The 22,462-nt window shown below is 45.4% G+C and overlaps 2 protein-coding genes across 4 annotated transcripts in view; one reads left to right on the top strand and one right to left on the bottom strand.

Annotated features, from left to right (window-relative positions):
- Positions 1-22,462, bottom strand: part of LOC119390336 (cytochrome c oxidase subunit 6A2, mitochondrial) — a 673,327-nt gene that overhangs the window by 556,916 nt on the left and 93,949 nt on the right. The window lies entirely within an intron of this gene.
- Positions 1-22,462, top strand: part of LOC119390324 (BCAS3 microtubule associated cell migration factor) — a 65,691-nt gene that overhangs the window by 12,503 nt on the left and 30,726 nt on the right. For 2 of the 3 annotated variants that reach the window (XM_037657919.2, XM_049414738.1), the window contains exons 9-14: positions 416-492; positions 3,426-3,509; positions 7,971-8,414; positions 15,141-15,234; positions 18,323-18,469; positions 19,338-19,364. In XM_037657919.2, coding sequence (XP_037513847.1) covers positions 416-492; positions 3,426-3,509; positions 7,971-8,414; positions 15,141-15,234; positions 18,323-18,469; positions 19,338-19,364 — 873 coding nt within the window. The remainder of the gene's footprint in view (positions 1-415; positions 493-3,425; positions 3,510-7,970; positions 8,415-15,140; positions 15,235-18,322; positions 18,470-19,337; positions 19,365-22,462) is intronic. The other variant, XM_037657921.2, reaches the window with a different exon arrangement.

Here is a 22,462-nt window from a genome sequence, read left to right as displayed (position 1 = left end):
TTGAATTTCTTCTTCTGTCAAATACGGCGCGCACGTGTCACGTCGACTCGCCATGGCTACGCTGCTGAGATGCTGGCTTAGAGACGTGTGCCGATGCTGATGTGGAAGCATGCGTTTCACCTGTTGTCAAAAATTTCCCTAGAAGTTATATTTGTTGATATGTTCTCTCCATAGGCGGTGGCACGTGCCCACATTATTAATTTTTTTACAAGAATTGTCTTGCAAATAACAGGGAATGATCAAAGTGGCAAAACGAGTATACTCTGAATTGGCAGGGCTTGCGCGTGTGTTGTTGCCCAAGTTATCTTGGGATTGGCAGTGAAAAGGTTAAAAGAATGATTACTTTTTCTAATAAACTTTTGTTCACAACTAACAATTGTATCAACTCATGCTTTCGTCCACTCCAAACCTGCAGGTTGCTTTCCTGTGTCGGGGCCAAATGTCAACCCAATTGCTCTACATACTCGATGGCTAGCTTTTGCGGACAAAGCGGTGAGCCACTGTTACGGGAAATGCTTTCCTCATACGTTTCTGAACTGCCACCTTTGAATGGATGCTGAAATTTATATTGCGATTTTTTCATACTTTGTAACTACGAGAGTCTGCCAGGAGGTAACAACAGAGTTGCAGTGTTGAGTCATGTACACATATCTTAAAGTTATGTAGGAATTTTTTTTTCACTTAGGTATTAGTTTATTCATCACACTAATGTGCAAAATTTTACGTGCCTTGATTAAATATGTTTAAACTTAGTAGTTGACCCTTTGTGGATTGCTTCTTTGATGCCCTGGTTGCCCGAAGTTTCTTCCACCCATCAGCATTGGTTCATATTCTGATTAATTTGAAGACTTGTACACTTTTTTTCATGCAGTGCAAAGTTTTTAAATTTTGATTTGTTTATTGCTCTCTGTGAGCCGTACGACGTTTTACACCATCCAGTCATAGTCGCACTGCTGAATACTATTCATGGATGGATATTGTGGGCATTCGCGCAACCTACAAGGAAACGAAATGTTTGCTAAATATATATAAGAAAACATACTGACATTTGGCAACATGGTCTGGCTCTTCATATCAGGACATGGAAGATATGATTGTCTATATCATTCTTTATACACTAGCAATGCTATATGTACATATAGTGCCCCTGATTATTCCTTTTCTTTTTCTTTTCTTGCTTGTCAATCCGATATAATTTCCCCTCTGTTGGGATTCCTGGCTATTACACAGCCTACCTTCCCATGTTTTCACATCTAAAAAAAAAACCTTGTTTAGTCTGTGGGAGTGTACTGTATGGTCTACATTTGAATGGACCACCTCATTACTATACAAGTCAGACTGACTTGAACATATCAGCTTTGTAAGAAAAAACGTCAGTTTCGCCGCAAGGGCAAAGCAATGAATGCGATAGCAAGAAAAGCGGCCTGTGATGGACGTGCTGCTACGCCTCCCGGCAGCAACTACCGCACGAGCACACAGCGGAAGGGCAAGGTTCTCCCTGCGCAAATATTAGAAGCGTGTGAGCTGGCTGACGACATTTAAATGCGCCCGTTGCACTGCTCGCGCCATCTCGCTGGTAATGAAGAAACGCTTATAAGCGCCTGCCGTCTCCGAGTCCTGCCAGCGGTAAAGGGTGTCTATACAGTCGACGTCCGATTTCCCGGACCCTCAAGGGACTGCGAAAACGTCTGGAAAATCGGGCAGTCCGGAAAAACGACTGCACATGAAAACGCACCTTTTTGGTAGGTATTTTTCGCTGACGGAGAGGGTCACAGCCGGAGTACAAGATTCCCATAGCAATTCAGCCAATGCATCGTTTAGGTGGCTCTGAAAAGAGCCGTTTATATAAAAAAAATACGTGGCCGGCACTACCTCATAGGTCAGCACTTGGGCGCAAAGAAGTCGCTTATTTTCTTTTGCACGGTCCGCTTGCCCGCGATTATGTCTGCCTCAATTTCAGTCAACGTCATGTTGCCGCTGTACACCAATGACAGTCTCATCAGTGCTCGCGTCAACTCCGAGCTCGTTGGCTGTGTAGGAGCTGGCTCTTCGTTCTCGGTGTCGGAGTCATCGGAATCCTCCGTAACTTGAATGATTTCGTCATCGGTCAACTCTGCACATAGCTCGAGGTCTTTGTCAGCGTCGGCGAAGCCCTCAAGGGTTATCTCGGCTGGAATCAACACGCCGCCAGCGCGCAGATCGTCGAAAGCAACGTCCGCGGATGGCAGTTCGTCATCGTGAGCCTACGAGGTGGCTTTGTGCGCTTCGAAGGCGCGGACGAAGACGAAGGAGCAGTCGGTGCCATTGCTGTAAACGGCGAATCCGCTCGACGAAAAGCACAGCACGAAACAGCTAGGAACTTGGTGGATGCTGAAGGTCGGGAAACGTGATCATTGAAGGTAGCACGCAGCAGCAAACGATCAACCGCAGACACGACCGCAGAGCTGGCACAGCTCACAAAACAACACGGGAACGAACACAGTGAGGTTTGGCTTGGCTAAGCTACGGCTGGCAACGGATTGACACGTGCGGTTTCGAGGTTACGGCAGCCGCGGCGCGGTGCGGCGGTGCTGCTGGCCACACCTGCGATGCGAGTATGGTGGGTTCAAGGATATGAAAATGAAAACAACCAAAATGGCGGTGTCGGTGGTGACTGGGTCGGCGGTTAACAGTAAAAAGTCTGGGAAATCGGATGGCGAAGGCTATAAGCGTCCGGAATTTCGGACTTTTTAATACATTGACTCTACGGGGAACTTGACGGTGCCACAGATGAGTCCGGGAAATTAGGCATGTCCGGAATTTCGGGCGTCTGGGAAATCGGACGTCGACTGTATAACGCTCGCCGTCAGCTACCTGAAGGACCTGCGTTTCGTGGCGTAGTGGTTAGTGCCACGCGCTGCGGATAGAGAGGTCGCTGGTTTGATTCCGCGCTTCGGAAGCCTTTTTCTGAATTATTTTTCTTTGGGACTTTTATATATATATACATACTTATACATATGCGATGCATGACGGCGGCGACAAAAACCAGCCGAGACTGTCCATATAATTGCTATCGCAATAAAACATGCTTTATGTGACTTATTAGTTGGGGCTTGGGGGGGAGGGGATGATCACATTGGTAATTATGTTGCTGAAGTGTTTGCGTCAAAATTGTTCTGTAATCAGTACTGAAATGTTAATTAGGCGTTCAGTATGATGGTCATACAGCACATTTCCCATTGGACTTTGTATGGGCTGGTAGTCTTAGTCCTGGTTTCATCGCTATATTGTATGTGGGTAAATTATAATGGTCAGCAATATGATCTATGTCGTGGTTTTTCACTTTGAATGATGCGTAGTAGGGAATGACATGCCATGCTGTTCAACATGCTCACTGCTGGCATTTCTCTCTCACCTGAGATGTGCTACTGTGTGGATTATTCCAGCTTTTTCCAGTGCACCAGACGAGAGGTGGGGTCGCTGGCGAAGGCACGCAGTCATACACAGCAACAGTCATACATGCTGCCAAGGTATGCTGATCAAGGATTGCTTTTTTTTTTTAACCACGAAGATTATATGTTTCTTGCAATAGACCCTTTTCATAATCTGCAAGTGCATTTCCCTGTACTACATATTTGCCCGACTAATGGCGGCACCAGGCCACTAATGGCGCTGTTCGCAGTAACTGACTAGCCGCCAGTGCTGGGCAGTATCGAAGATACATGTATCTTAGATACTATCTTAGATACTTTATGGGTATCTTGTATCTGTATCGCGATACGTCTCGAAAGACGAGTATCTGTATCTGTATTTCCGATACATTCGATAATGTATCGTGTATCTTAAGATACAAGATACTCCTATCGCAACACAACCATGCGAAACAATAATCGCTGGCCAAGCTCCGCTTCTCATGCTGGTACTGGTACCACTAAGCCATCTGAGTAAGTGTAAGGGCAGTGACGTAATTTTATTTTTCCACCAGAGTGCTCCAGTGAAGGCAGAAGATGAGGAAGACAATTCAGGGTGTGGACGTCTACGCCCAGCCCACGTACCTTCTGTTTTCTCGATTTTTTTTTCTTCTTAGTTGCGCCAATGCCGCGACACTTGCTCTTAGCCACTGTCCTGCGCCGCGTACTCCACTACGTGCAGCGTCTATCGCGCAAATTCTGATGTTGCTACAGTGTCGTTATTGAAGATTCTCTTGCGTCTTGCTCCCTAACGAAATGGGATGCGTGCAAGAATGGGGTTGCTCTGTGTCTCGTGGATTTTGCATATCAGCGATTTGAAGGATCTCTTGGATGTAAGTTTGACGTTCATGAAATGAATTAACTTATATGCAGATAAGATTCTAACAACTTCAGCACCACTGGTACTGATCCTAGATCTCATAGAGCAAGCGTTCACTTAGCAGAAAATATCTTGGCGTACCGTATTTTCACTTCCTGATACATTTATTCGAAGCATTTATGAAATCATAATTTGATTATTAGCACAAGTGCTTTCTTAGCTGTCATATTGCATCCCATACATTACCTAGGTCTCTGTACTGTTTTTCCGGTCTGGTCACTGCAGTATATATTTTGTAACGCGCTCCCAAAGTAAGATTTCTGCTTTATTCTGTCTGCTTTATATTTCTACTACTGTTTACACATTTACACATTGCCAAGGCGATCTTGACAACAAATATATAATTATGTGGGCGTCCCTTGAGTTACAGTACAAAACGTTCTGCTTGCCGCTTAGGAAAACAACGAAATTGAGTTTGCATTATAATAATGGAAATCATTAGGAGCCACCTTAAAGGTATTAGGAAGGGGATTCGAGAAACGTTGTTTTACTGAATGCTCCATTTTACTCATGAGCATCCTAACGAGCCGTTTCAGGCAATTTTCGATAGGCACTGAATTTTCTATTGTCTCAACAGGTAAGTTGACGATACTTCATGCTCATAGATATTAATGGCGCCGTCTGTATTGTATTTCTGTACTCATTCAATGTGAATGTTTGATACAGAACCACCTCTCTATTTTGCTTATATTTTTTTTCGTGTTTTAGGCCTTCCTAAATATTTCTTGTATTACTAATCGCCACGTAATGGGAGGTATAAGCGGCAATAGCGCGAATAGCGACGGTGTCCTGCGACGCTTTGTGCAACTATACAATACGTCTGAGACGTTTCTGTGTTGCACATGTTCTCTCGTTGAAGAAATATTGCTAAAAGATTACACGTTAGTGAGTATCCCTTACGCCAGTAGCTAAGTAGAGTATGAAAATTCATTGCAGTTTTACGTCATCTACGTATACACCAGGGGTCTCAAACTCAGCTTATAGCCAGCGGGCCGCAGTCGCGAAATTTTGCTCCAAGGGTCGGGACAGTGAAGGTGGTGGGGTCGGAGAGATTTTGAACAAAATGACGTTGCCATTTGAAAGGAAGCCTTTCCTATATCTCATATATAGGTCATTTCTGAAGGGGATTTGGAGTCAGGATTCGAGTAACATCGATACCGAAGTACAAAACGAGTGAATTCTGAACGCAGATCCTGAAATATAGGGTTTTTGTTCCACGGTTATGTTTCAGCGCATGGTGACCACATGTTCCTCACGAAAGGAACGCTTGAGACCTGTCATATCTGTGTAGCTCACAAACACACTTATTTAGAAAATAATAACAAATGAGACGAAGACGGTCATGTGTGCGGGCCGGGCCGCTAGCGAAAGGTCTAAACCCTTAGTGTACACCATGCGTCCCCCCCCCCCCCCCCCCCACCAAAAAAAAATTTCGCTACCAGCACTGTTGCTGCTGCACACCTGTCCGGATATACGGTATTGTGCAAACTGTCTTTCACGGACAAGGTAAAAGTCCACACCGGTATTTGCGCCGTCGTGCGAAGGCTTCTTATAGAAGATATTGTGATTATATGGCAACCCGCTAGCTGGTCGGCAAGCTGAGCAGCAGCGTCTCCCATCAATTGCAAAAATGACAAGCAAGAACCGCTGTCAGCGAAGTGCATAAATAGTTGTCCTGTGAAGAACTAAAACAAAGCCCAATAAGTTGTTTTAAAAGGAAACTAATTTACTTTGAGCAAGGAGGGCAAAACTTTTGAGATACTAACAGACATTTCATTCATGTGAAACAAAGTAGATCACATTTAAGAAATTTTCAAGAAGACATTTTCGTGCGTAGGCGTTTGCTGCTACATTATATAGATCTATATTAACAAATTTGAGAATGTATCGAAGTATCTTAAGATACAATTGCCAAGTATCGTATCGGATACAATTATTGCGGCAGTATCTTGTATCTGTATTTCCAATACTTTTTGCCTGAGTATCTTGTATCGTATCGCGATACAATTTTAAAGTATCTTTGCCCAGCCCTGCTAGCCGCCATTAGTTGGCCAAACTGCATAGCAGGAAAGCTAGCTTTACAATTACGAAAAGGGTCTATTTGTCCCAAAAGACATACAAGTGTTGTGTCGAGATCTTATGCCTCGGATTTTTCTGGCATATATTTCACCTGCATTGAAATGTTCATTTGTGCTATACTATTGTGGCCCGAAAATAATTTCACACGACTTACCAATTCGTGGTAAATTTTCACGAGGCCTGTTTCAAAGAATTGTGCATAAAATTAGACAAAACCTAGAGTATGGCATAAACTGTTACAACTTGCAGTGATAGTTTAGCGGGTGTGACCATTTTGGGTACTTTACTGTTGTGTGAACGCTTTTGGGTATCAATCACTTGCACGAGATTTCACCTGACTAGGCACTGGATGTGTTGATGTATATGGCCAACAGCATCCATGGCACTACATGAAAATAGCGAGCTTTATTTACAAAGTACCAGAAATGCTGCTGGCCATGTCATGTACAGAACACATAGGTGTTGAGGCCTACCCGGCAGCTTTGAACTTAAACAGCCTTTTTTATTAAAACTGCTAGCTACTCCACGCTGTCATCTTCTTCCTTTCTAGGAAAGCTGATGTGCATAGTAAAATTACATGCCAGCGTCGTCATCTTCAAAACGCTGGTCACGATGGATGTATACACTGGCATGTTCAGTGCCATATCACGAGATCTTGCAAATTGATCATATCTTGAAAAATGATAGCATGGAGATGCTGCCCCTGCTGCTGGGCTTAGGTCATTTGCTGACTGCGTTATGATGCCACATTTGGTGTGGCAGAAATGCAGAAACGTGTGTGCACCTCAAAGGATACTTGGCTTTTGCAATTAAACTGGAGTCCATGGCCTCATTTAACCTCATAGTCTTTCTGTATGTTGCTTTTGAATGCTAAGCCTTGTAATTTGATTTTAATTTGACAATCTTACAGCAATGAATTCATATTGGGTAGTGCTTAGTGTCTGTCCCGCCACGGTGGTCTAGTGGTTATGGCGCTCTACTGCAGACCCGAAAGTCGCGAGATCAAATCCCGGCCGTGGTGGCTGCATTTTCGATGGAGGTGAAAATGTTTGAGGCTCGTGTGCACGTTTTAGGTGCACGTAAAAGGACTTCAGGTGGTCGAAATTTCCGGAGCTTTCCACTACGGCGTCTCTCATGTCATGGTTTTGGGATGTTAAACACCACATATTATTATTATTAGTGCTTAGTGTCTGCCGTTGATGATGAAGTGACTTTCATGGGCACCGCCATGGGGGAACGTGCTACGCCTCTTGGGGTTCTCGTCAAGGTGGGGCCTTGAAGGTTCATGAGTAGCGAAGTGTGATGCATCTGAATCACCATCCTGTGGTGACAGGAGGCCCAGAGAAATGTGCTAACCTGGTGATTATAAGGAAGTGTTCCTGCTGCAGCACTCGTACTTATCTGTATGTAGGTGCCCATTTAAGTCATTTCTTTGTGAACTGTGGATTATAAGCACACTGCCCATTACTATTTATATTTCACACAAAGTAATTTAATGCAGCTGCAAGTCATTATTTCTTGTTAGAAATGCAACTACGTAATTGGTCCTGTCTTCTTTGTAGACGCTGACCAAAGGGCTGTCCCTGTTTAGCGAGACGGTGGCCTCAAGCTTGACGGGCCACAAGGCACCATCGACGACTACCAGCTCCAAGAAGGAATGCCACCGGCTGGGAGGTGCTATGAGTGGTGGCATGGGTGGCGCAGTTGGTGCTTCGACCTCACTGTGTCCCGGAGTGGTTTCGGTTGTGGATGTGCTGGGTGTGGCAACAGGGTCATTCAGCACGGAGGAGGACACCGATACTGAGGGGTTGGTGGCGCACTTCCAGGCACACCACGGGGAGCCCCTGTCGGCGCTCCACTTCGACCCGAGCGGCGTGCTCCTGTTCACGGCCGACCGGCTGGGTCATAATTTCCACCTGTTTCACCTCATGCCCCACCCGGGTGGACCCACCTTCGGCAGCGTCCAGCATCTGTACACCCTTCACCGGGGTGACACTACGGCTAAGGTGAGTCTGGGCGTGGTACCGGCAGCGGCTATCTTATTTCAGTGTGATGGGAAGTGGACAGAGTCCAGTAAAATCAGGACAAAAAAAAGTGTGACGTTCTTGTTCTCACATTGCAAAACTTTGTGCCCCATTGCATCATACTAACTATAAAATAAGCCTTGTGAAAAGTAATCTCTCCTGTTAAATGTGCACACGGAGTGGGAGATGTTCAAAACAAAAAACAGAATGTAGGCAATTTACACTGGCAATGGGTTGGCCAATCCACAGTTGAGTGTCGATGACTTCTGATGGCATTCGCAATCAATAGGGGAGGAGGGGGGTGAGGGTTAGATAGATACTCTCTCATAGGTCTACTTACATGTTACAGTGATGTAATCTAGCACTTTGCCAATCTCAACTTCAACTCTTTGCATTACTTATACCTGTGAAAATCGCACCATCAATCTTCCCAAGTTATTTTTTTACAGTGAATGCTGTTATGAGATCACAACAACAGCCGTTTTTGGTGGCGTAGTTGTCCGCTGCCGCCAGTGTCTATAACCGCTATCGCACGAAATAAAAAAAAAATTCAGGATGGAATGGGGTTTGAACCTGGGCCCTCTCCGTGGGAGCCCAGTATTCTACCACAGAGCCATACCGGTGCTTGAAACTTCGTTGCAAAAACACCCTATGCAGGCTTCATGTTGGGAAGGAATCACATTAACATATGTAATAGCGTAGTAAAAGAGCGAAATAAGAATCAGGCATCACACAACGCGAATTCTGTAACCAGGTGTCACACAATGCGAATTGCGCAATGAGTGGGTCGTTGAATGCTTCCAACCCATTACAAAAGGCTCAGCCATAATTCTTCATTGTCATCAGGCACAGCACCAACAAAGTTCACATAATGCCTTACAGATGTGTAGCGGGCACCATGGTTCACCACAGAATGACGAAAAATGGCATAGTGGCTGCTTCCCGGAATACTTCACAAAAATTATGATTTGTAGCGGAGTGGGTACCTCGCAAGTGTACTTGTACTAGCTGTCAAGGAAGCCTGTAAGGCCCCCATGATCCATTTCCTTAGGGCCTCAGTAAAGTTCTTTCCCTCTCTCTCTTTCTCATGTTAACATATGTTATATAGCATGGTAGAAGAGCGAAATAATGACTGAGCGTCACACAATGAAAATTATGTAACTAGTGGGTTGTTTAAAGCTTCCAACCCATCACAAAAGGCTCAGCCATAAGTCTTCACCGTCATCAGCTGCCGCATCAAGTGCACTTACAATGGGCTCTAGAAATGCCGCTCTTCCAGCTTTTGCTGTGACTGTGCTGCACTTCCCACGCAGGCCTGCCGTTTTTTTCACCAGTACTGCGAAACATATTGCTCATTTGACCACTGACCAGCCAATGCCCTCATCAGCTTTGAACCCAAGTGCTTCAAGAAGGTGTACACATCCTACAGTTTTGGCTGGGTAAATAAGTACCTTGGAATTCCATTACGATGTACTGAAATACCAGCCCATTGCATTGTGTAAGCCATGTTGTTAGCATCCTGAGGGTGGCAAGAATGAACTAGTGGACCTGCTGCGATCTTGCTACCCTGTTTGCTTCAATAACTGAGCCAGCTTAGATTGCTCGGCTTTTTATGTGTCACTGTAGTTTTTCCGTAAGAGCAGAAAAACAAAACGACATGGCACAAAAGAAAAAGAGCTACGTTGGACAAGTGGTTGTTTCATGTCTACACTTTTTCTTTTGCGCCATGCCTGTTTCTTTTTTCGTTTTTTTTTTTGTGCTCCTAGAAAATTTCATATACAGTCGAACACGGATATATCGAACCCACATATATTGAATTTTCAGCTACAGTAAAACCTCGTTAATTCGAACTCGGTTATTTTGAAATCCCGCATAATTCGAAGGGTTTCTGTGGTCCCGTATTTTGCAATGTAAATCTGAGTGGATAATTCGAAGCGGCGGTCAGCGCGAGCCCGGTTAATTCGAAAACTGGGCGCCATGTGCCAATTCCCGATCCCGATTTCGCTGTAAATCCGCAGAAGCGACGGCCCTTAGGGGCCACAGGGCAATGCAGTGTAGTGATATTAATGAGTGACAGTTGAAGCAACCCAGCCTCGCTGCTGCTAGCGCAAAAAAAAAAAACATGGTCTCGTAGTCAGCTAAAAACGTGCGCCTGCGGAAAAGAAGACGTGCTTCACTGCAACACAGCGGTGACACGCGGCAGCATGTCGCATGCTTCTCGCAACGTCAGCGCGTCATGATTTACCCATTCTTTCTGGGAAAAAGATAATAAAGGACGGTCTGACGGAATTCACGATTATAGTGTACTAGAACAATTTCCTAGTGACGCGTCCAGGAGGCAGGGACAATAGGCCGGTTGAAGCAAACGCCAGTAGACGCCACTGGTGGCGTTGCTGCGCTTTTTTCTAGTCGCGGAGCCAGTTCGCGCCGGTTTGGGCCGGTTCAGACGCGCTTTGCAGCTGCTTGCCTCGTGCGCGTCCCCTGCGACGCTACGTTCAACGTCGTAGTCCTTGTGAAAAAAAAAATGGTGGATGACTTTTTTTTTTCTCCGGACGCTTACATGTGGGATGCTTCCATGTAGTACGTCTCATTGCATGCCGTAAATTTAGGTAAGGAAACGCCGGAATAATCTTGTTTAGCTGCATTTCTGTAACCGAGAATAAATCACGAAAAGTTTACCACCATCAATATGCGTCCGTCGAGGCCGTTATTTCGTCGTACGCCTTCTGGCATAGCAACGCAGCGTAGACGTTGCTGAGCACTTTTGTGTAGTTTGCGATGAGCATGCGATTTAAATGTTGTGCTAGATATTGCGCAATAGAAGCAAAACATGCAGAGTTACTCATATGATGGGTTTGTGCAAATGGATGATAAAAAATGCGAATAGATACTGCTGCAGGCGATGTCCCGAACTGCAATGAATCCGCCGGTCTGCGGCATTTACGCTAGCAGACGACATTGTTGATACTAGTATGTTGCTGTGGTTTTCACAAAATTTCTTTACACTATACTAGAGTAAATGCAGTCTTTTTGCGCAGCAATCAGAGTCCGGTGCTTAAAGGGACACTAAAGGCAAATATTAAGTCGACGTTGATTGTTGAAATAGCGGTCCAGAAACCTCGTAGCGCTGCTTTTGTGCCAAGGAAGTGCTTATTTTGAAATAAAATCACGTTTTTAGTGGTCCGCATCGCGTTAGCGCGCTTCAAATCTCCCGCCTGAAAATACGACTCTCATACGTCACTGCTGCCATGCCCAACGTTGCCCGCTTTTACTGCGCGGCCGCCGACACTAGTAGCAGCCGAGCGGAAGTAGCGGGACCCACAGTAGCAACAACGGCACTGCGGCAAAGACTTGCTCGGATGGGCACATTCAAAGCCGTCACCAAGTTGCGGTTGGTCTCGTAATCCTCAGTACGAAAGTGCAGCGAGCACACACGCAGAGGTTTTGACTGTTTAGCACACTGGCGCAATGGAATGTCACTAAGCCACTTCGAGCGTAAGGGTTCATTCCGCGGCACAAGACACACCGGTTTCCTTGCTGCAGCACTGGCGTTGTGCACCATTCGGGCATCCGGCAATATCACACGCATGCGGCATTTTGTCGAACTTTCTGTCAGAGCGACCTTCACGAGCGCGCAAAACACGCACGGCAGTACGCGATCCCGAAACTACCACTGAGACGGGCGAGACACAGTTCGGCGAAAACGGAACCTTTGAACCACGCGCGCCGTTCCCCATGGCAACGCCACGGAGGTTTTCTTTTCCATGAATCAAGCGGAAACGAACAAACAGCATTTTATTACGTCTTTTGATGCTCGGAATGTTCTTTTTTCACTGCTGCTAGTTTGATTACTAGTGATTTATTGCAGGCCGACTTCCCTACGTCATCGGGATCACTTCGAAAATGTCCCACTCGTGGCGCTCGTCATGTGATACATTTAGCTTAATTTCTCGGTAAGTAGGGCACTGCTGGTGATAATATTGCCGTTTTAGAAGTTGTCATACATTGGGCTTTCACTCTGACATAAATTGTTATTTGTCTTTAGTGTCCCTTTAAGGAACGCCTACAAACGCGGAGAAGGAGAGCGTTAAACGCAGCGGGGGAGAGAGCGACCGGTCAACTAGAAAAAGGCGCAGTGGCGGTGCCTGGTGGCGTCTACACAAACGGGCACGCGCGCTCCTTCTCAGACGCGTCACTAGGAAATTATTCTAGTACACTATATTCACGATGTATGAGAACCTCCGACTGGCGTTTGCTTCGGCAATTTCCGCACTTGCACTGCTGGCGGAGTTCTTGCCTGTAACGCCTACTTCGAAAACTCAGTGAAAACTTCAATGATCATGTTTTCCAGCCTGAACACATTGTGGATTCCGTCACACTGGCCATTATCATATTCTTTATTTTACCAGAAAGAATGGGCGAGTGGCCGCATCATGACGCGCTGAGGCAGTGAGGAGCAAGTGACATGCTGCCCGCGTGTCACCACTGTGTTGCAGTGAAGCACGCCTTCTTTTCCGCAGGCTCGCATTTTAGCTGACCAGGAGACCTTTTTTTTTTGCGCTGATAGCAGCAATGCCTGCCGTTTTCCCGAGTTCGCGGCAAAAATGGGACCAGGTATTGCTGGAAAACAACCCTTGGAGCCACAAACTAGAAGGCCAAACGACCACCTCCGATTACTTTCAGTAATTCAAAGTTCCTTGCATCCCGCTTTTTGTATGTTTCGTTAATTCGAAAACCCGTTTAATTCGAAAGTTTTTCACAGTCCCAGTGACTTTGAATTAACGAGGTTTTACTGTATATCGAACTTGTAAATTATCCCCTTGAAAATCCTTTGTAAAGGTAGAGAAATTCGCACATCTATATCGAACGGTATTTTTACCCGCCATCGGATATATCGAACGCCGCGCGAGCTGGAAGGCGCGCTTCGGCACTCGCTGAGCCCCGCAACCTTCGCGGCACCGCACTTCAGCCGACACCCGAAACGCTCGAAAAACATGAGGGCAAGAGGGCCCGGACTGGGCACGTTCTCCAACTTGTGGAATGTTTTTTTTTTTTCTTTTTTCTCTCTCTTTCTCCTACGCTTTCCGCGTTATTGTCGACTCGGAGAGCAGGAATGAAGGAGCCAGCGGCCTCCTCCTCTTGCCTCTTCTTTCTTTTTTTTTTTTTGTTGCTGTTTTGTGAGTTTTGATCAGCCAACCACAGCCCGCGCCTTTCGTACATCGCTGCTGCCCTCGCAGGTAGCCCGGGCGCCCGGGTAGCCATCGCCGCCATCGCGACTGATCGTGAGCGCTTTGTTGGCGGAGTTCACTTCCGATAGTTGTCGCATACCACCGCATTCCTCTTTTGCGTGCGTGCTCCCCTGCGAGCTCAAAAACATCGAGCTGAAGTTTCTGCTGGCCAACACGACAGAGAAGCAGCAACTGTTCGACCAGGGCGTCATCAAGTCCTTCAAGGTGGGCTGAAGGTTGACCTGCTTGGTGCCATTCAAATGGTGACGGGTGCCTGGCGAGACGTGAAGACGGACACAGTGGCCAACTGCTTCCGGAAGGCAGGCTTCGTGATGGCGGAACTTGCGGAAACCAGTGAAGATGGCGACGACAAGCACATAGACGATGCATTTCACGAGTTGTCGTCCCTCTTTCCGGCTGCCGTTCCACCCAAAGTGTCTGCGGACGATTTTGAGGAAGGGCACTGCAATGTTCAGGCTGTTGCGAGCCTCGGTGACGAGGACATTGTAGCTGCGGTCGCAGGGACCCAGGATGCCCAGGCCGACAGCTCAAGTGGCGACGAAGATCGTCTGGACGAGGTGGCGGCTACACGCGCGTACTCCGCCGCTGAAGTGGTGGCAGCGTTCGGCTCGGTTCAACGTTCTTGCGGCGACATGGAGTGAACCGGGCTGTCGCACCTGGACAGCCTCGATAAGATCGAGGCCAGCGTTTTTAACTTCACTTCGAAGACGAAGAAGCTGGCCAAGATAAGCAATTTTTTTTTCGCGCGAATAAAACATTCTCTTGCATCGTGTGTGTAGAATTAGTTGTCATTCTTGAATGCGCTGATTGTAGGTGATCGTCGACCACTGGTAAGGTCTCAGGGCCTGTATTTTTTTATATCGAATTCTTCATATATCGAACTAATTCGCGATCCCCTTCGAGTTCGATATATCCGTGTTCGACTGTATGTTCCAGCTAAGCCCTCAGAGAGTTCTCTTCAGGCACTGTAGCTTTCTTTTTCGTGAAGCATTCTACAGTCGAACTCACATATAATGAATTGTTGTGCACATCGAACAGTTGGGAAATCCCCTTGAATATATTTTCGATATATAAATCATGTTATATATCGAATTACCGATATATAGAACTTTTTCGTTATCCCCTTCAGATGTGATACATCAAAGTTCAACCAATTGCCTGCTTACGCAAACTTGAGTATTGGGCAGTCTGAAAATTTGATGTTGTCAAACTCCAGAAAGTTCCAGGTTCTTCCTCTTCTTTGAACTGTGTTTTATTAGTCAGCATCAGCGAAAGTACGTCTTTCCTTTTTTTAATATGTAGTGAAAACATCGACCATAGCAGTTTTGTGCCTTCGCCCTTCAGATGTCCTGGTCGAGCCGTGTGAGTTTTGTTGTCCCAACAGAAGTGGAGCTGCTGGGCATGCGAGTGTGTTTAGTATTGCAAAATTAATTTTAGACACTTGCCCTTCTTCCTCCAGATACAAGATGTGGCGTTCTCGTTGGACAGTCGGTGGGTCGCAGTGAGCACGCTCAGGGGCACCACTCATATATTCCCCATTACCCCTTATGGAGGTGAGAGGCTGTACTTTTGCATGCTCACTGCATTGTGGTTTGTTTGTAACAGTATATATCTTTGAAGGGCCCTAAACCACCCAGAGGTCGAAATTTAGTTGTGGTGTTGGAGTTGCGCACGAGTCTTCAACAAACATGTAGCCTTGAGAATTTTTCGGAACGGCGCCATAAATGTGGAGCCACGCACGCTTGATGATACAAAAGCGACCACTGCTCGCTTCTCTCTTTCCTTTACTACGCTCCTTTCACTGGCTCGTCTCGCCTCCTGGGCGAGTGCTCCTCACCGTGCAAGGAGGAAAAGTGGTGAGCGCATGTACCTGTGAGCAGACCTTTTTGTGGATGACATGATTAGACTCGAATGTTGATGTCACGGCCAATGCTGGGCATTACTGAAAGGCCCGGAGAGGAGAAGGGATTGTTTTTTGGAAACTGTGGCGCACCCACGGCTCATAGCGGTGCTGAATTTGGCATTGTTCATTGTGACAGCATTCTGAACACAATGCGCGCATTTACTTTAAATGTTAAAAAAATTATCAGAAGTGGTTTAGGGGCCCTTTAAGACAATGATTAGTTATACCAGTAGGTTTTGTGTAATATGTGTTTACATATAGTATTAAAGGGACACTAAAGAGCAAAATGATTTTTCTCGCATCAGTAAAGTAGTCTTCCACGATACCAAAAACACCACGCTTGCTGCGAGAAGACGCTTAATAAGCGAGAAAACGCGCAAAAAGAAAATACAGGTGGCGACGCCACCTTGGAATTCCCGCACCATTTGCCGTGACGTCGCATATTTTTGACGGCGCCTGCTTGGGCCTACGTAGTTCCTAATCGGTTAAATCGAAGTACATTGTCCTCTGAGGGGACCAGAGACTTGACATAACGAGTTTGTGGAAATTTCGTCGAGCCAGTGGCGCCAAAATATGTTAAATGCTCTTTGAAATCTTTTACGTCACGAATTACAAAGTTCGGCGCGAAATTTAAAAATGAAACTTTGAACTTGCTTTTCTCCTCTAATAATTAACTACACAATAGTTCTCCGAGCACACTTTATCAATCTAAACCAATTCATTGTTTCTCTTTAGTGTCCCTTTAAGGAGTGAATTTGTGCTTAGACCAGAAAAAAGGAACATTATTCTTCATGTGATGGTGCTGAAAACGTAAATGGGCTATACCATCTAATTTTATAAACGTGTCCCAATAAAATGTGAAGGCATTTCTTTTTATTTCATATTCAATTTTGACTTTATGCAAGTTTCCTTTTTGTAATAATTTTCCTAGATTTCCTAGAAATCTTTTAAGGAAAATCGATGGTGATCAGTATCACTGGCATCTGCAAACTCAGGAGATTCGATAAAAGTGATAAATCATCACTCTAGCAGGCTAGCACAAGAGCATGAACGCTTTGAAGAAGACTTCCAGAAAAACACTCATCATGTTGTCGACTTCAAAATCTTGCAACATCTTTTCTAGGTTAGGTAGACAGAAATATAATGCATTAAATTGGAGACTAGCAGTTAGTTACTTTAAGAGTTGCATTCCACACTTAGCATCCGTGGCCTTTTCGAGAAGGAGATAGCCTTTTTCAAATAGCTTATGCCGTATTTACTCGCTTAATAAACCCACTCGCATTATGAACCCAACCCCCCACTTTGGTCCTCGAAAAAAAAATTTTTTTAATGCAGGTATGCTCCGGCAGGTTCCTCTGAGAAACCTGCCAGCGTGCAATCTCGGAGGCCATGCTTATAGCGCCATGCAAGCACAGCGGCATGTAAACAAAGCAAAAAACAAAGGGTAACGGTGCCTATGGTGCAACGTGCACCCGCAACGTGTGTGCGCCGCCATCCATCGCTGCTTCTTTGTTGTCGGGCTTCTCGATCGTGGTGAACCTCGTTGGACGCCTGCTGCGTAGGGTACGATGGGCCGTACTCTAGTTACACGGCCAGTTTTAAACTCAAGGTGGTCGAACATGCGCTGGAGCATGGAAACTGTGTGGCTGGACAACACTTTAAGCGTTGATCCAGTACACGTATGTAACTGGAGAGAACTAGAATAAGAGCTTCGGGCTACTAAAAAAGATCGGCGCGCATTTCGCGGGCCAAAGCAAGGAAAGTCTTCTCTTGTGGAGAGCGAAGTTCTCGAATATGTTAAGAGGGGCTCCGTAGTGAGGGATGTGCAGTGTCCCACAAAATGGATCTAAACCCACGTGCAGGCCACGGTCAGAAATCAAGGCATTCCTGCCACTGATTTCAAGGCCAGCAGCGGTTGGACAGCGAGTTCATTAACATCGTCATGCGACATTTCAGCTCCTATAACTCCCGCAATTTTTTCCTCCCGCGTAATGGACCCTCCCCCCAAACTGTCACCAACTTTTTTCAAAGAATGGTGAGTTCATTGGGTTCATTGGGCGAGTATGTATGGTATTTTGTTTGATCATTGATAGGTCTTCATTGGCATTGATGGGCTATTAATTCTTTCAGATTTGTGTTAGGCTGCAGCATATTCTAGCACTATCAGTGCATGTAGTTTGCACTATTTTATATGTAATTGCTGCTATAAAAACCCATCATCACTAAAGTACTTCAACGTTTCTGAATAATGTTTCCTATATGCTTAACTAAGTGTGTAGAAAAGTTAAGGGCCGCATAGCACGCAATGGAACGAAAAATGGTAGGCCTGACGTTAATAGATTAGAAGACACCAGTATGGGTTTTTGCTCGCAGAAACCTAAAGTACGTTATGGGTGTCACTTGCAGCACCCATGTAGCTAATCTTGCGGTCAAGCCAGGCCATGCTGCGTGAAGGGTTGTTATGGCCACTGTTGTCTATGGTTGCTTGGCCGGCTTGGAGCGCACTTCGTGACGTAATATACTGGAACAGTCCCTCAGTTGCAATGTAATGGCGAGATTCCTGAAACATTGGATCTATAAAGGTGAAAGCAAGGTTTGTAAGGCAGCAGTTTTTCAGAGCCGTGTCAGTGCTCGCTGTTGCTGCTGCATGCATTGGGGAAAAACCGGCGATTGTCATACTTTGCGGGTGAAACGGTAATTTTTAAATGTATCTTTTCCCTCTGCCTTGATATGCACAGGCCCCATCACTAGGAGAACCCACACCTCCCCCCGAGTTGTGAACCGGCTGAGCAGGTTTCACAAGAGCGCGGGCCTGGAGGAAATCCAGTCTGCGCCTTCCACCGGCCGCAACAGCCCTGTGCTCTCGGGAAGCCCCAGCTCTTCAAGTGAGCACCGCAGTTCCTTTGCTTTCTTACCATAGCCATTCTGAGTGCAACCAGTATTGTCCGTGTAAGGTCCCACAATTTCATGTCTCGAATATTCGTCAAAATAGGCATGTTGGTTGTTCTATTTGCGGCTGCTGAACTTTTCTGGCCTGGCAATTGTGTCTTAGAACAACTCATACAAACGGACACATACAAAACAGGCACAGAAGGCAGATGAAGAGGGTAACACAAATTGGAACTATTTTTTGAATCGCACAGATGAAAATGAGAGAATGAAGCCTTGGATACACAGTAGGCTCTCATTAAACGGAACCTGAAGGGACCAGGAAAATATGTCCCGTTTAACAAGAGTTCCGTTTGCAGAGAGGTGAACAGAGGTGCAGAACTCCAGTATGACACCAGTGATATCAGAGGCAGTTGTTCCATTTAAACAGCAATTCCCTTTAAGAGATTTCCATTTACCGAGAGTCTACCATATTTGGTGCTTGCCCAAGGGAGGGGCAACAAATCAGTGAATTGCAGTAGGTTCAACATAAGGGTTTAACGTGTCTATTTCATGTCCAGGTGAATTTTTTTATTGGGTGGTTTATAGGAACGGAACAGATGTAACTCTCTTCAAGTGCAAACAGCATTTGTGTAGTCTTATTCTTCTATACAGCTGCCTTATTGCACCATGGTATCTTTCATGCTCAGAAATTTTTGCTCGTGTTTTTTGCTCGAGTGCTTTTAAGTTTCAAATCACAGCATTTGTGTACGAGGGCCTTCTCTCTTCAGCTGTTCACTGTGGTGCTCAATGACTTCAGTTTTGTTTGATATCAGCACAAGTGTTGAGTTTTCGCTCTTTCTTTTCTCGTTCTCGTCTTTGCAGCCGACGCAGCAACTTATCTATATTGGTGTAAGCACACTCTCCTCCACGGTATCATATTTTTCTGCTTGATATTGCCGCTTGTGCACTTCTTAACTATCGCAGTAACTACTCGTTGAGCCAAAATGTATGCTGATGCACTAAAACGGGCTGTGTTTTAGATGTGAGCACGTGACGTAAGCTTTCTTCGGGCGTGTCTGCCATGCTGTAGAGCTGGGAGAAGTAGTTCAGCGAATTTTTCTACCCCTGTCACTTGGGGAGATTTAATGCCATTATTTCTATATTACTTGGGTATATTTAATGTCAGCAGATGAAAGCTACGTATACAGTCGAGTGAAATGAGGCAGCTAATTTCAGCATGTCTCAGAACCTGATGCATACTCTCTGATGAAGAGCATGGAACGACAGATATTCTGGAACTGCAACGTCAGCGAATGTTGTGAATTACGGATGCTGAACTTTTAAGGGGCAATTCTTTTTTTCTAGCACAGTTTTTACCAGTTATAATTAAACCTTAGTATAACAAAGTTAATAAAATTGGCACCTTACTTCATTATTTGGAAACTTCTTTCTTTATGCCAAAGCGGCAAGTAGATCCAAGAAATTTGTTGGCTACCTGGTTCAGTTGTTAACCCTCATGCTCTCGTGAAAAAAGAAGAAAATTGTACCAAGTTTACCGGAATTTTCTTTTTCTCAATTTGTAGCCCTTTCTTTTTCTGAATAAAACGGTACCATTCTTTCAATTCAATGGGGTTCCTTTATCTCACTAATTGCGTTAAAAAAAGATAACTCAAACGTGGCTTTACCACATGGCAATACAATAAAAGATGGCAATAAAACGGAAGCCAGGACATACATGGCACAACATGGACAAGTGTGGCCATCCAGCGTCAAGGAACACAACTATGACAAGTATAGTTATTATTGGTTCCATGTGGGACCACTTTTTGTTGATGACGAGTATAGTTGTCATCGGTCATTTAGGTACGAAATCTCATGATGACTATACTCATCAATGGGAGCGAAAGGGTTAAACTAGTATTCATCTTTTTTTTGAAGCTGAGTCTCGTTCGGATGAACTTATCCTGTAGGACATGGGTATTTCAGACAGCTTTCCCACACTCAGTTATAAAACGCCATTTAAACTAGACCCATGTTACAAAAGAGAAAAGGAGGGAGGGGGTGGAGGGGGAGAGAGATGGTACAGGAAGCATGTAAATGCATGCCATTTTCTTCTCCTAGCTTCAAGCACGTAGACAGCAGCGTGATGTTTGCTTCATAGTCTAGATTTGCAATCTAATCATTGTACTACCGAGTAGTGTTACGAAGCTACACTCACGAAGCCTTATTTTGCATGAAATTTCGGTTACAGGATACTGCATGCAGATTATTGCATGGTAGCATGAAAAAAAAATCTGTGAAAGAATTGAGTGAAACCTTGTTGAAGTGCTATTTGTGGAACTATGATGTAAAAGTAAAAATCATTGGAGCTGATCTTGGATTAGGCCTGTTGTGAGATTGTGGGAATATTATAGAGGAGGGAGGGAGGGAGGGGGCTAGCATTTTCACAGCATACAGGTCTGGAGCTCTTCTTGTGATGTGGTGGAGTCTCTCGTGTCATCATTTTCACTGCCCACAATAATGTTGTGGTTGCCAGCCTGCAGAGTAAGGGTGCAGCCACATTAGCGGCAAAAATGCGCATGTCATGCCACTTGCAAAAAGTTGCCAAGTGCCAGCACAGTGCTGCAGAGGCTACCGTGGCAAGCGTCTCTCCGCATGGCAGCGCGATGGGACCTCGCGTGCTCTCGGAAGGCCCGAGCAACACCAAGAGCGAGCGTTGTCTTCTGTTTGTCAGTCGCGCTGTCGTTGCATTGCAGGATGTCTCCAATCGAAACCTTGGTGCAGAGCAGTGGCATTCTAGTCACCATGGCTTCGTGACGCCACCCTCATTGCTTCTGATTGGTCATTAGCTTTGGGGCAAGCGTCATTTGCGGTAGAATTGGGTCTCAACCCATTTCACACAGCGCGCCGCAAAACTCTACATTTCTGCTGCTTTTGCCATGAGATGTGACGCGAGTTTTTGCTGCTAGCATGGCAGTACCACAAAAGCTTTTGGCTTGCAGGATCATTCGGAAGCAAGCATTTGTGTAGTAAAGGTCGTATTTTGAAGGACTGTAGGTTCCGTGATGGAGGGACAAGTACAGTAACAGAATTCGCTAGCAAGCAACCTTATTTTGTTAAGAGAGAGAGAAATGTAATGCGGAAAGGCAGGGAGGTTAACCAGAAAACATATCTGGGTTTGCTACCCTGCACTGGATGGGTTGTGCTATATATATTGTGCCATTGTGTCTGCCGGTGACAAACTTTTTTTAACGTGGTGTGCATGGAATATCCGTCTCACATTCTCTAAACGGACTGGTCTACAGGCAGTTGGTGATCACAGTATCCACAGGCTTGAATGCACACATCAGGTTGTGTGATAAACAAATATACAGTCAGAATGCCTTTACAAGGAATGCCTCCACAGGAAAATGACCTAAGTAACGAAGGATTCCTTGTGTTATTATGCTGAGAGAGTTACAGTGTGCATCATTGACAACGGAATGACCCGTTTAACAAGGTGTTTCAAATGTCACTAGCTCTTTGTTGTAAAGGAGATTGAATTCCGCAGTTTCCACATGAACCGGGAATCAAATCTTGCAGTGGTAAACAGCTGCATACTTTTCGTGTCATGGGAGGAACGAAAGCTCATTGAACAGATGTGTGCATGAAGCATATAAAGGCTAGGTGCATGTTGCGCATACACAGGACGATAGCAAGCACTGTCTTTGAAAGGTGGCAGAAGCAGGCCATGAGGAGTTGGGAAATTAATTTCATCCCGCTGAGAAGACAAACTGCTGAAAGAAGTGATTAAAGGGACACTAAAGGCGAATATTAAGTCGACGTTGATTGTTGAAATAGCGGTCCGGAAACCTTGTAGTGCTACTTTTGTGCCAAGGAAGTACTTATTTTGAAATAAAATCACGTTTCAGTGGTCCGCATCACGTTAGCGCACTTCAAATCACCTACCTGAAAGCGGTCTTTTGATGTCACTGTTGCCGTGCCCAATGTTGCCCGCCTTTACTGCG

The sequence above is a fragment of the Rhipicephalus sanguineus genome, chromosome 4, assembly GCF_013339695.2.
Source record: "Rhipicephalus sanguineus isolate Rsan-2018 chromosome 4, BIME_Rsan_1.4, whole genome shotgun sequence".
In the NCBI taxonomy this organism is placed as follows: Eukaryota; Metazoa; Arthropoda; class Arachnida; order Ixodida; family Ixodidae; genus Rhipicephalus; species Rhipicephalus sanguineus.
This window is presented reverse-complemented; position numbering and strand designations above follow the sequence as displayed.